This window comes from Mastigoproctus giganteus, chromosome 8, assembly GCF_048544385.1.
Source record: "Mastigoproctus giganteus isolate SK-2022 chromosome 8, ASM4854438v1, whole genome shotgun sequence".
Classification (NCBI taxonomy): domain Eukaryota; kingdom Metazoa; phylum Arthropoda; class Arachnida; order Uropygi; family Thelyphonidae; genus Mastigoproctus; species Mastigoproctus giganteus.
Genome location: NC_143582.1, coordinates 83,244,711 through 83,260,210, shown reverse-complemented (window position 1 = coordinate 83,260,210; position 15,500 = coordinate 83,244,711). Strand labels below are relative to the sequence as shown.

General features: G+C 35.7%; 1 protein-coding gene across 1 annotated transcript in view; it reads right to left on the bottom strand.

Annotated features, from left to right (window-relative positions):
* Positions 1–15,500, bottom strand: part of LOC150081685 (annexin B9-like) — a 208,120-nt gene that overhangs the window by 178,469 nt on the left and 14,151 nt on the right. The window contains exon 2 of the mRNA XM_090380286.1: positions 13,537–13,789. Within this exon, the coding sequence (XP_090236412.1) occupies positions 13,537–13,755 (219 nt within the window). The 5' untranslated portion in view covers positions 13,756–13,789. The remainder of the gene's footprint in view (positions 1–13,536; positions 13,790–15,500) is intronic.

The following is a 15,500-nucleotide window of genomic DNA, read 5'->3' as shown; positions in this document are numbered from 1 at the left end:
CCTCAAAAATCATCAATCATACTGCATGATGGAAGAGATAGGGAAGGGTCATGCCCTTCCTTCTAGAGTTTACATAAGTAAAGAACTCTTTGCTGTTTTTCTTTGCATCCCTTGCCAAAGATTTCTCGTAATCTGCCTTCGCCTGCCTAACCTCCTTTGTAACTTGGTTACAGATCAACTTGTATCTATCATAGGCTTCTGTGTCTTGTGTTAATTTGTATGTATCCCATGCATGTTTCTTCTCTGCCATATGCCTTATCAGTTCATCTGACATCCATTTAGGCCTAAACCTGGAACAATATTTCTTAGTTAGTATGTAGCCTAGTAGCTTCCAAGATAAGTTCTTTGAATGCTTCCCATTTTGCATTTGCTGTTGGTAACATCATCAGTTGGTCCCACTATATATAGAATTTAAATACTGTCTCAGTCCATCGTAGTCGCCTTTACGAAAGCAATAACCCTTCCCTTTACCCCTAATGGTAGTTACCTCTTTGAATAAATCCCACTTCAGCACACTGTGATCACTGCCACCTAGTGGTTCATTTATCTGCAGATTCTTAATGCATGAAGAATCACTGCTGATAATCAAATCAAGAGTATTCCTCCCTCTAGTTGCCTCCCGAACATGCTGATGTAGAAAACAATCATCCAATAAATCCACAAAAGCCTTGCTAGTGTGTGAGTGACCAGACCCAAATTCCAGTCAATATCTGGGAAATTAAAATCTCCCATTATAAGACTCTCTGATTTACTGGCCCACTATTTCCCTGTACAGTTTCTTATTGTACTCATCAGAGTCATTAGGCCTATAGCACACTCCTACTCTCAATTTTGATCTCCCAATGCTTATATCACACCAAACTGACTCGACACTGCACAGTCCAGCGATGTCCACTGGCTTCACTTCCTTGGATTTTATGTATTTCTTAACTAATAGCATAACCCCTCCTCCCTTCCTATCCTTTCTGTAGACATTGTACTCCCCAAATTCCAGTTCTGCATTCCTTATATCTGTTTGACACCACATCTCTGATATCCCAACAATATCTGCCTTTGATGTTTTGAGCAATACCTCAAATTCATCAAATTTATTTACTAAACTCCTAGCATTGGTGTACACGCACGTATACATGCACCTATTTCTATTCTTAGCTGCCCTAACACAACCCATGTGTTTACTTGTACAGCAATGACTCCCAGCAGTCTCTGAAATATCCTGCATCTTGTTTTTCAGGCTTCTGCTCATTCCAATAGAAGCAGTGTAAGAATCTCTTTCACCTCTGCCAGTGGCTACTGTTAATCTATTCGTCTTTGTCTCCCCCCAAGCTAGCAGTTTTCCGGCCCACCTAACACTGCCTCGATAGCATCAGCAAATATTCTTGCACCCTTTCTATTTAAGTGTATTAAATATGATTACAATAAGCAGTGTACACTGTATACACCTAATTTCTGTTGCAAACACATCAGCTTAAGTGCTAGGCTTAGTTTCATCAATGTACCATTTACGTGACACTGAAATGAAAACTAGCATGCAAGGTAGAAGACAAAAGTCGCACAAGACATGACAGGTTCTTTGCACATAATTCTACATAAACAATAATTTTGTTCTCTTCCAAAACTGCTCAAATAAAAGTATGACTGTATTTAGAAAGGTAATGAAAGTTACTGTACATTAGTACTATACCAACAATTAATGCACAATATTTATTTTTTAGAGGATTATGCCCCAAGAAATGTTTTGGGGTTCCCTCCCATGTGAGGATCAGTTTTCACCAGGAGTTGAGTAATGACATACAGATAACACAACTCGCAGTGCAAAATCATGCCTCCCATTTTAGATTGAATGTCAAAGGGAGGAAAAATCCTCCAAAACAGAAAAATTTCATAAAAATGCACCTAACCACAGAAATAAATGTGCGATTTACAATTTGTAAATGTGAACATGTTAAAAGACATAGCAAAAGAGGTAAGCAAACATATCCATAATTATTAGAGCATCTTGGGTTCACAGAATGTCCCTACAGACTATAAATGTGGAAATGTCGCTTCTATTCACAAAAGGGAAGGGTGATCAAAAGGCAGAGTGTAATTACAAACTACAACGATGAGCCAAAACATTATGCCCACCTACCTAATATGATGTTGGTTCTCCACATGCAGCCAAAACAGCTCATACCCTCGCATGGATGCTACAAGATTTCTAAATGTGTCTTGTGGTATCTGATACAAACACATAATCAGCAGATCCTTTTAACTCCTGTAAAGTCTGTGGTTGAGATGCTGCAAATCGGAGATGCTGTTCCAACAAACTTTGTTCATAACTTTGTCATGAAAGGGTATACCTGGTCAGCAATAATGTTTAAGTAGCTGGAAGATGTCAGAGTGCCCGGCACATGGATGACTGGACCCAGGGTATCCAGCAGAACATTGCCCAAAGCATGATACTGTCACCACCAGCTTGTTTTCATCCCATGGTGCATCCAAGCACCATCACTTCCCAAGGTAAACAATGCACATGTACCCGGCCATCCACATGGTGTAACAGGAAACGATTCATTGGACCAGACGACCTTCTTCCAATCACTCGAGGTACAGTTTCGATGCTCGCATGCCCATTGTAGGTGCTGTCGCTGGTGAACCATGGTTAGCATGGGCACTTGGAGTGGTCTGCAGCTACGCAGCCCCATTTTTATTTTTTAGAGGATTTTCAGAAGGGTTCGATATACTGTGTTGTGACACATTACTCCCATCACCAGCATTCCAATTACTGGCGAGTTGCGCCACAGTTGCCCTTCTGTTGCCACGTACCATCCAAGAGAGCCTTCACTCACCTCAAGCATCGATGAGCCGTGGTCGTTCAACACCTTGCCGGCAGTTTGTGGGTTTTCCCTACTCGGACCACTTTCGGTAGGTACTTACCACGGCTGACCATGAGCACCCGACCAGCCATGCCGTTTCGGATATGCTCTGATCCAGTTGTCTAGCCATTACAATTTGGCCTTTGTCAAACTCGCTTAAGTCTGCTGCCTTTCCCAACTGAAGAACAAGAGTAACACTGATTAATGGAGCTCAGTATCGGGTGTTTTTTATACCATGTCCCGACCCACACACGCGCCGTAGTTCACCTGCAGTTGCTTCGATTTGCATAACAACTCGGTCATAATGTTTTGGCTCATCGGTGTAATAGTCTAACTACTGTGCCAGGGAAAATAATGGAGTCAATGGCTAAAGAATTAATGCAGAATTATCTTGGGTATTTCTGGTGCTAGTGCATTATGGCTGCCTCTGCTTTCAGCTATATGCAATGTATATACTTTTAGTAACGTTTACTGCTCAATTTGCATACTTTTAATGAATCAAATCAATTCAAGTATCTTTCAGTGTTTTTAGATACAATACTGTGCTTCTGTCTTTCAGTATGCTTAATGAATGTTGTTCATTCACATAAGCCTAAATTAATCTAGCTATTGCTTGGCTGCCATTTTATGATTGCCAACTTTGAAGATTATAACTTTGAAGATTTTCACCACCAACAACTGCCTACTGAAATCCCCTTTAAACCGTATCTCCACATAAATGCTTATTTACCCACTATTAAGCAGTACTTTCGAGTTGCTCTACTATTTGGATTTTCATAGTCTTTCCACGTGTGATGGTTCAGCTTCATGGAAATTTTGAACACTTATAATCTGCTTGATTTCCATTAATAATTTGTGTTCAACTGAATTGTTATAAATGATCAGCTGGATTGCAAATTATCAGTTTGATTTTAATCTGTTTGTTTTAACTGTACCAATGTTTTAATCAAAATTTAAGAATTATTAAGGACATACACAGGCAGGAACATGCAATTGTATCCAGGGTTCCAGGTGCATGATTGGATTTAGGGGCCTTTCTTTTGTTATAGCTATATTATAACCATTTAAGAACCATTTTGGGGTTCCCTTCCATGTAAGGATCCATATGCACTGAGAGTTGAGTTATTACATGTAGATAACACCACTCTCGGTGGACACATTTTCATGAAATTTTATATTTGCACTTTTAGAAAGATTTGTAAATCCATCATATATTTCATTAAAATCCGACTAATAGAAATTTGCAATTTTATATATATATATACAAATTGTATATATATATATATATATATATATATAAAATTGCAAATTTCTATTAGTCGGATTTTGATGGGCACGACAACAAACAATATCCAGCTGAAGCAGTGGATATTATGTTTAATGCCATGCCGCTGGAGGAATGAATGGACAATAATATAGCAAATATACAGAAAAGAAATGTTCTCAGTTCATGCATATGAAACTTGAGCTCATTTCGTTTTATCAGTTTACTAAACATATATCATGAACTATTAACATTACTATATTATATTGCTGAAGATTTCCATAGCCAAGTGGTCAGGAGTGCAATAACACACACTCTTTGAGTAGACTAGGATTCAAGCCACTGACTGCTAAATACAGTCAATCTGTAAACTCACACCAGACCAGTGTGGCAGATTATGGTCCATTCCCTCAACATGACTGGTTGAGGAGGCCTCCAACTTGCAGTGGATTGAAAATGGCTGCAGATTTATTATTACTGTATTACCATTATTACTATTTTATTATTATATTAATCACAACAGAAATGTGAAATCTTTCAATTGTTATTAAAATGCAAAATGATATAACATAGTACTTTACAAAAATGTTGACTGCATACGACCTGAAGTACATGTTTATTTTATTAAATCGCAGAAGGTCCACAAAATATATGTTGCATTTCGATTTTACTAAAAATTCAGGAGGAAATAAGTAAATTATTACTAGATCGTATGTATAGCTTAGCTTAATTTTCAGCACAATACTGTGCTGAAAATTAAGCTAAGCTATACATGTGAAAATTAAGCTAAGCTATACATACGATCTAGTTATTACATTACAGCACATAAGGACTCCTTAAAAAATCAAGAGTAAATTATTACAAAACATATCAAGTTTTGTGCAGCAAAGTGAAAACAATAAACTTTTATATATTATTATTTAATTAATTAGCAACTGATTTCTAACAAGATAATTATTTACTTTTCACTTTTTATTAATCACAGAAAAAGAAAAAATTCATTCAATTAAGAAATAAAAGATGAACCTGCCTGAAATGTAATGCACTGCATACATTATCTGACTTGTTAATACCTATTAACAATACTGATATAGGCATATCAGTATTTTTAAATGTCTTAGTTTAATGTCTAAGTTTTTTGTTTGACTTTTTTACAAAGATGGGCAGAAGTAATCAGGGCTATGCTACTTCTCAAAACTGGATAAATTAGGAAGATGTGCTGAATAATGGCAACTGAAGTTCAACATAAATGAATACACGGGTAATAAATGCATTTGGTGGTAAGAGTAATCCCAGAATAACACACCATTTGGGTAGTATCAAACTGAAGGCAGTGGAGAATGAAGAAGACCTAAAGATGACTGCACAGTCAAGCATGTTCTATAAGCAGTGCAGAGAGAAAGCTCATAGAATTCTGTCAATAATATACAGGAATTCTGCTAGCAAGAAAAGAGTGATTACCCTATTGTATAAGGCATGTTGCTATTTATCATACTACATTTTGAGTACTTTAGTACAGTGACTCAAAGCCAACCTTTAAATCACTAAAAAATTCTAAAATTTTAAAGTCAACTTATACACTGAGTATAAAATCTTAAGCTTGAATTAAAGGTACATGCTTAGGGTCAAAAAGACATGAATTAATACCAATATATTACGTACACATTTTTAAACAAATACACTATGCTACTTCTAAAAAACTGGATAAAGTATAAAATAAAATGGATTTTAAAACAAAAAAATTTGTTCATCTTTAATATCAGGCAAAAGTTTACTAGAAAGTTTACTTTTCAAATTCTCAAAAAGTAAACTTTCAAGTTTCTCAAGATTTTTTATAACAAATATACTTCTGGTTTCCCCCCCCCTTTAACAAACAAATCTCTCAGTACAACACTGTGCAAAGAATAACTTGGTTACATAAATAAAGCCTACCACGTACACATACAGCATCAATAAGAATAATGCCACATTGTCCCCAGTGCCTACAGGTTTTGGTTTCGTGCCCTCCACGGGAAAGAGTACTGCAAAAGCTTACCATTTCTTTTACAGTGTGCTGCGCAGCATAAATAAACATCAATGTACACTTTTAAAAGAAAAAGCAGAAATAATAGAGTTTAAAAGTAGATACCAGGTGGAATGCAAATGATGCTCCATGCAAAATATGAAAAAAGGGGGGCCAGACTTGGTTGTACCCCACTAGAGTGCAGTTCACTCAGTGCTTGTTTGCTATTGTACTCTGTATATTCTGATACCCCTCCCCTAGAACTGTGACTGTTTGGTTGGAATAGCACTATTCACTCCAAACGCCTTGGGAGGAGTTATCCACAAGGAGGTGTTTGGATCCTAAGGGCTGTGTCAAAAAAATTTTTAAATGCTCAAGTCAATTTTCAAATCAGCAGCAATTCAGAATACTTGCCTTCAAAGGGGAGGGGATGTTCTTTGATTTAAATTGACTTTCAGCTCATACTGTAATTATCGAGAAAACAGCCAAATTGTTTTGGTCAAATTGGAAATGCTGAAAAAGCATTTCCAATTTATAAGGGAAATTTAGGAAGAAAGGAGAAATTTTAACAACTAATGTCCTAAAAGTCATTTTTTGTGTCTATTGGTAATTTACATCTCTATGTTAATTTCACAAATTTCACTTTTCCACAGCTGTAAAATGCTAGGGTCATTCAATGGAAAAAAAATTGAAGTTTTTACTGCATAATTTCTTGCATATTTCAAAAATATACACTTATATATCATCCCACCTAGTGGTATTATTGAAAAGGAAGCACCTGCTCAGGGATGCTAATTAGCTGAAGTTTATCAAAGTATTATTTATAAAACTTCTCTTTTAGCACATATGTAGTTTCAACTTCTTTTTTTAAAAGGGCTTCCAAGAAATTAAATGAGTCAGGTAGTGCTAATAGCATAGGTGAAAAGCTCTCAGAAAAACTTTTTATTGGGAACTTAACATTTATATCGATGATTTATTGTAAACTCCACTGACCTGGTGATCGTGCCGGAGTATAAACAAGAACATTTTTTTTTTTAAATTGGGCATTCTAAAAAGACTGAATTCAGGTGTGCACTAGATTTACACTACATTCAGTGGCCCTGAGTGATTTTAAAATAAACTATTATTGTAAATAACATAAATACAACATATATAAGGTTCCATAATATTAAGATATAAGCTTTCTTGCATTTTATTGAACATATACTATATTCATGTTTTATTGCATAATTTATGTATTTAAAGTTTATATTTAAAGCTTTAAATATAAACATTTAATATTATTATATAGAGAAATGGTGCCTTAAAATTAACCAGAACCACTGGCTCATTATAACTGGTCACACCAACCAGTTAAAATTATTTACATTACATGCTATAGATAAATCACTACCAACTTCATGCAAATTCACTCACAGCTCTGTTTTTATGGCCCCAGTTAAGAGCTCTGAGCAGGGAATGCCTGTGTATTATTAAGAACAATGTTATTCTTCTGTTTTTTGAAAGGCTATATAGAAGAGAGATTCTATTGGAATGAGTAGCAGCCTGGAAAGCAAGTTGCTAGGGATTTCAGGAACTGCTGGGAGTCATGAAACAAGTACTGTAAATACATGGGCTGTGTTAGAATAACTAAGAGTAAGAACAGGCACATGTATGTACACCAATAGGAGTATAGTAAATAAATTTGATGAATTTGAAGTGCTGGCCAAGACATCAAAGGTGGATATTGTTGGGATATCAGAGATGTCGTGTCACACAAATATAAGGAATGCAGAATTGGAATTTGAGGAGTACAATAAGGATAGACAGGATAGGAAGGGAGGAGGGTTATGCTGTTAGTTAAGAAACACAAAATCTAAGGCAGTGCATCCAGTTGACATAGCTGGACAGTGCAATATTGAGTCAGTTTGGTGTGACATAAACACTGGGAAAGCAAAAATGAGGGTAGGAGTTTGTTATAATGGGGAATTTTAACTTCCCAGATATTGACTGCAACTTGTGGGTTGGTAACTCGCAAGGCTTTTGTGGATTAATTGGATGAATGTTTTCTATAGCAGCATAATAGAGAGGCAACCAGAGGGAGTAACACTCCTGATCTGATTATCAGCAGTGATTATTCATGCATTAATAATTTACAGATAAAGGAACCACTAAAATAATTTACAGATAAAGTGGCAGTGATCAGTGTACTGATGTGGGATTTATTTAAAGCTGTAACTACCATCAGGGGTAAAGGGAAGAGTTTTTGCTTTCATAAAGGTGAACACAGTGGTCGCAGAGATTTTTTAAGTTCTATACAGTGGGACCAACTGATGATGTTACCAACAGCAAATTCTAAATGGGAAGCATTCAAGGAAGTAACCTTGGAAACTACTAGGCTTTTGTTCCAACTAAAAAAATACTGTTCTGGGTTTAGGCCCAAATGGATGTCAGATGAACTAATGACACCCATATCATAGAAGAAAAATGCATCGGATGCATATAAATTATCAGGCAACACAGAAACCTAACTTATATATGGTATATATAAGTTAGTCTTATAAGTTATATATATATAACTTATATATGGTATATATAAGTTAGTCTTATAAGTTATATATATATAACTTATATATGGTATATATAAGTTAGTCTGTAATCAAGTCACAAAGGAGATTAGGCAAGTTAAAGCAGATTATGAGAAATATTTGGCAATGGATGCAAAGAAAAACATCAAAGACTTCTTTACTTACACAAACTGTAAAAGGGGATGAATCAGATTGGTCCACTTGATATCGATGGTTTGACTGTAGATGATCATTCTCAGATAGCTGCAAAACTAAAGGAGTATTTTGCATCTACATTCACACATGAGGAGTTATTCACACAAGGAGGAGAGGGCCAGATGTTTATCAAACGCTAACAGGGAGTGAAATGATTTTGTAATAACTGAGAGCAAAGTGGAGGAGAAATCGTTGAAGTTAAACACAAGAAAGGCACCTGGGATGGATGGGATCTATCCAGTTACATTGGCAAGAAAGTAAGAAAACCCTTAGCCATAATTATGAGAGCATCCTTTGACTCAGGGAAGTTCCCACAGACTGGAGATATACAAATGTATCTCCAATTCACAAAGGGGATCAAATCTCCAATTCACAAAGGGGATCACGAGTAATTACAAACATCTTAGTTTGACTTCTGCTCCAGGAAAAATAATGGAGTCACTGGTTAAAGAAGCATTGCAAGATCATCTACACAAGACTGTAGTAATAATTCAGACACAGCATGGGTTTGTTAAGAGGAAGTCTTTTCTGACCAATTTGATTGGATACTATGACATGATCACAAAGGAACTGGATGAAAAAAATAATTTTGATATCATATACTTGGATTTCAGGAAAGCTTTTGATACTGTTGCACATGGAAGACTACTGTACAAATTGGAGCAGTATAGCATTAAGGGCAAGTTGCTACAATGGATAAAAGGATGGTTGAGTGGGAGAAGACAAAGAGTGGTAATCAATGGACACAGCTCTTCTTGGACTAATGTTATTAGTGGTGTTCCACATGGTTCAGTGTTGGGTCCATTGTTGTTTTCTGTATTTATTAATAATATTGATCACGGTACATCCAGTGTAATGTCAAAATTTGCAGATGATATAAAGGTTGGGAGGGTTGTTAATAACAGTAATGACAGTATGTTGCTGCAACAGGATCTGGAAAAGTTGGGCAGATAGGCTGAGAAGTGAACATTCACAAATTCAAAGTACTGCATATGGGTAGCATAACACTCAGGGTAGTGTTACTGCTACCCATTATCCACTACCCTGAGTACACTCAGGGTAGTGAATAATGGGGATAATATATGAAGTTTTCTGGGCAGTGCAGGCAGGCTGCCCGAGTAGGTCATGGGGTCTGGTCAATGATCTACAGGAATTTTGTGAGCAGGGATAAGGAGGTGATTATCCTCTTGTATAAGGGAATGGTCAATCCACAACTTGAGTACTGTGTACAGGTCTGGAAGCCTCATTTTAGAAAGGATGAAGAGTTGCTAGAACGAGTACAGAGAAGGGCAACAAGACTGGTGAGGGGAACAAAGGGGTGCTCTTATGAAGAAAGGCTTAAGTTCTGAAAATTGCAGCATCTAGAGACTTGGCACCTGCACGGTGATCTGATTGAGGTGTATAAGGCCTTGAATGGATTGAGCAGGCTCAATGCTGATGGGATTCTTCGTCTTGCTCAGATTACAAACCTAAGGGGGCATAAACTGAAATGAAGGAAAGACAGTTGACGAACAGATCTGCAGAAATTTTCCTTTAGTCAGCAGGTAGTTGATCACTGGAACAAACTTCCATCTGTTGTGGAAGTTGATAGTTTAAATAAATTCAAGGTAGAACTAGACAAACATTTGGAATAAATGGATGGGTGAAATGGCAAAGTTTTTTTGGCTGATGCTGTTATAAGCTTGCTTTCTTGTATCATACGCCTCTACTAATGCTAAGAGCCGAATGCAGGGCTAATGGAGTCAAATAATATACTGAATCAATTTGTGTTCCCGAATATACAATAACTTTTTCAAATTTTTAATTTTTCATTAAATGAATAATGCATATTATTCATTTAATGAAACTTATTAAATGCATATTTCATTAAATGAAATATGCATTTAATAAGTATTGAAATTCATTAGTAAAATGTCAAGCAATGGTATATTGCCAGCAGAATTAAAAAAAAAAAACTTGTTCTCATAAATTAAAAGTAAAATTTTGGGTCTGTCAGACCAAAGTGTCACTATTGCTAACACCATGGTTGCTTACCACTTTCCCTGTCCAAAAAGTTACTGCGCATTACTGATCTAATTCATTGTTTCTTGGAGACTTTGCAAGCAAAATATCATCAGCACATGATAATAATACAATTTTTACATTTTTCACACTAAAACTTTGTCAGTAACTTACACTGTTTTATAAAATTGTGCTTGAAAACTACAAAATAAAGTGCATCCCTGCCTCACTCATAGTTTAAACTGAAATTATGTTCCGCTGCTTCCTTCAATCCTATCTGCACATTACAATTTTATACAAACTTATTATTCCCCTTAAAAAGGTTATCCTTGACAAGTGGACAAAACTCATTTAATTTCTATCGTTAAACTCAGTCCTTGTTATTTCTCAAAAAAATAAAATAAAAAATTCTCTCCTGTACTCATCTTCGATAACACTTATATTTCTAGACAAGATTACCTATCTTTATCGGGAATCATCCTGACTTCTAATCTTCCCTGGAATAAGCGCACTGCAAATACTGCTTCCTCTACGTCAAAAAACTTGTATTTTCTTTTTTTCTCTCAGCATTAGTTACCTCAAACACCTACTGATTCTGTACAAATCTCCCTATCATGAAATTTTATTCTCACATATGGGAATATGTGAGAATAATAAGGGTTGGTGCCCCACTCTCTCAAGCTCCTAGACTCTATCCAAATGAAGGTAATCAGGTTAATTGATAACCATTCTCTTACAAACCCTTTATACTCTCTGTTACACAGACATTGTTTCTGCTATGTGCTATTCCACAGGCATTTTTCTTCTGAATTGGCATCTGTAATGCTACCACTCTTTTTGAGACCAATCTGAACACCTGCCTATGCCACAACCAGTAAGAATCCATTCACTGTTCAACTCCAAACTCATAGAATGTAACTTTTACTTCTGTTCTTTGGAACAACTGTCCTTTGCATACATTTCCTAAAAATTACAATTTACAGAAATCCACGTTTAGCATCAACAATTATCTTCTAAACCTTCATATCAGTTACTAAAGTATTATAGATTCTTACACCTTTCATGCTTGGGGCACATATCCCTTTTGCAGCTTCCAATGAAGTTCCCTTAAATTTTTGCTATCTTATATAGTCACAGCAACAGGAATGCCATTTAACTTTTGTGCAAAATTTTTTTTCTATTTAATGATTATTTAAAAAAAGATTTTGCCTGTTTTAACACTTTATCTCTTAATTCTGGCACTATTTTTAATTTATGCAATAAAAGACAATGATCACTTCTAATCTGAAATCATCTATATATATATATATATATATATATCCTTGTATCCTTAATTTCTTATTCAAGATATTTTCCATAATAATATAGTCAATTATGTTTTTCTTTTTCTAGTATGTTTCCTCCACAAACTTTTGCCATCTTTATGCTGAAATACTATTTTTAATTAAAGACTGCCTGGCTTGTGCAAGATTCTAGTAGACTTCTACCATTATTTAGGTTTATCTTTCTCTTCAAAAAGTTTCCTAAAATATCTCAGTACATATAATTTCCTACCTACTATACAAATTTCCAACTATTATTATTAGTTGGAGATTTGTATAGTATTATTCTTTCTTTATTATTGATTTATACTGCTCTTTCTCAGATATTAAAAAATTATTCTATTTTTTCAGCCCTCCACTAGGTTTTATCCACACACTTCATCCTCCCAACTTTCCATCTTAAATTTTGTCTACAAAAACTCTACTGGGTAATTCTGAGCTAATTAAACTTTCTGCAAAACTGGTACTTAAGAAAATTTGCTACACCCTTCCTTGCACTGTGGTTTACTTCTAGAATAAATTACAGCAGCAGCAACTCCCCTGTATTCCTTCTCTTTGTTTCCATGGTACCAGTTATTCTGTTATGTTGCAATGACCTAATTGTGTACTATTAGCCCCGGGGGCTCACATCTGGTGAGTATGGGCTTGGCACACCCAGGGTCCTGAGCTGAATATCATCATTCTTCTCCTTCTTGGTGATTCCCTTCTACTTTTGACTCTCTCTCTCAGGGTTACTCGGGAACTTTTTTTTCCCTGGTGCAGCATAAGCCTCAGGCTTCCTTGCATCATATGGATATTAATAATAATAATAATAATATTTATGCTTCTAACATTTAGGTGCTTATCTTGATTATTGTTCCAATAGCATATTTAACACTGTGCCCTTGTTCTCAACAAACACAGTCTTGTTCCTTTAAGCCAACTCCGCTAATACACTCTAAAAAGGTTTCTAAGAATTTCTGCATGACTAGTTCTCCATTAGACTAAAACCAAGATTCTCTAGGAGATAGCATAATCACTAAAAATTGTAAAAACAAAATATGCTCTTTAACCTCAATGTGCACAACTGCCAAACATAAAAGCTTTCATTTCTACTTGCCTTAATTTCATGACATGCCTGAAAGGTAGACAAGATTTTGGCATTGTACAGAAAAGTGTAAAATACTTTGGGTTAAATTTTTATCCCATGCATCTGCTGAGCATTAACATACTCTTGTTTCTGTGCCATACTTTCAGGAATGTATCTGTTACGTTAAGGAAAGAAATTTTTCAAAATACTCTATTATAACAGAAAATAATAAATCCAAGTGATAAATTTGTAATTTACCTGAAAATTTGTTGGATATGGTTGATTATACCATGCTGAGGGATACTGAGAAGATGAATTATAATCAGGAAAACCTGACTGCATAGGTGGTGGATAACCAGCTGGAGGATTAAAGCCTACTGGAATATTAGAAGAAGAAGAAGCAGCTGGAGGATAGCCGCTAGACTGCAGCCCTCCAGGATGGATTGGATATGAAGGATAATTAGGTGGATAGCTCATTTTGAAGAGAACTTGCCCTAAATTTTGAAGCAGTCTGAAATAAAAAATAATTTTCTTTAAGCTTACCATGCAGTAAAACATAATTCCAATTTTGACATCATATTAAAATCTGAAACAGGTAAAAAAAAACAAAAAAAAAAAAAACATTATCTATCCATAACAATAATAATTGTTTTGTGTTAATGGTTCCCAAACATAACCTATCTCTATAAGCATCTTATATTCTGTGAAGTGATTGTTCACAGGCTAATTTACATGTTGCGTGGGTTGAAAAGCCTGGAATAATTCACAGATGGAAATCATATTCCCACTGCCCGAGATCAGCTATCTAGAGTCTTGATTGAAGAAGACTTCAGAAATTCCTCCAGTTCATCAATAGCAACCAAATGCAGACCTTTCCAAACATGAAAAGTGGTGAAACCACTATACTGTCATGGGGGACAGTATCTATCCATATATATAAACACTGAGTAGAGCTATAATAAATCAGATGGTATTAAATTAATTAAAAATAATAAACTCTAAATCGGGGTAGCCGACCTGCAGCATGCATGCTGCTTATGGCATACGTAGCTCTTCAGTGGTCTCCCAATTTAAAAAAAAAATAAAGTGAATTATACAAATGATTCAAAAATCAGAAATGAAGATAAAAACACACTTACTTACTTATGTATTCATTCTTGTTCCAGCTTCTTGCCAGGTCAATAAGGAAACCAATCTTCTCCATTTAGCTCTATCTCCCCACCACCACACACACTCTCACTCTCCAGCTAACACCTCTTCTCTCCAACTTCTTCTTCCATCCTCTTGGCCTTTCCCTTCATTTCTAATGTCCTTTTTGGCAGTCTGTTATCCTCCATTCTCTTTACATGACCAAACCCTTTCAGTCTGTTCCTCTCCATCTTTTCTTGTAATTATTCTTCTCCCACTTTCTCCCAAATGGCCACATTTCCTACTTTATCTCTCCTAGTCTTTCCACACACACCTCTCAGAAACTTAATTTCCATCGTTTGCTTTCTGATAATATACTTCTCCTGCATTGCCCATGATTCCAAACGTTATTACATAATAAGCTCTATAGAGTACCATCTTGCACTTCTCAAGGAACCTCCTTTCTCCAAACCAGATCTTCCACACAGTTATAAACCATTCTTCCTTGGTCTGCTATAATATCCTTAATATCTGAAACTATAATATAATATAATAAACTATAATATCCTTAATATCTGAAACTATCACTTGTATCTTCTTTCCCTCAATAAAAATTTTAATCCCCTCCTCTCCTCCTTCCTTGTCATTCTTATTGCATTATTCTTAGAATCACTAAACTTTAAATTGTATCTCTTTGCCACCTCTACTCAGATTACCACCTGCTCCTGTAACTCCACCTCCCCATCCCCTTAAAGCAACAAATCAGCAAACAACACTTTCATTTTTTCTGTCCCAATCCTCTTCTCCACAGCATTTGCTGTATCATCCATCACTAGTATGAACAGTAGAAGTGAGAGTGCACTACCCTGTCTAAGTCTGTTATAATTTCAAATCAGCCTGTTTCCAACCAATGTTTTTACACAGTTTTCACAGTTCCTCTTTACAGACTTTTAATACTCTCTACCAATGACTTTCCGACTCAGTTTCCTTAACACTTCCCATATCTTTTTTGTCTCTATGCTATCATATGCTTTTTCAATATCTAAAAAAAAGGCATTTACAGATCCCTTTCACACTCGTGTTTTTCTATCATA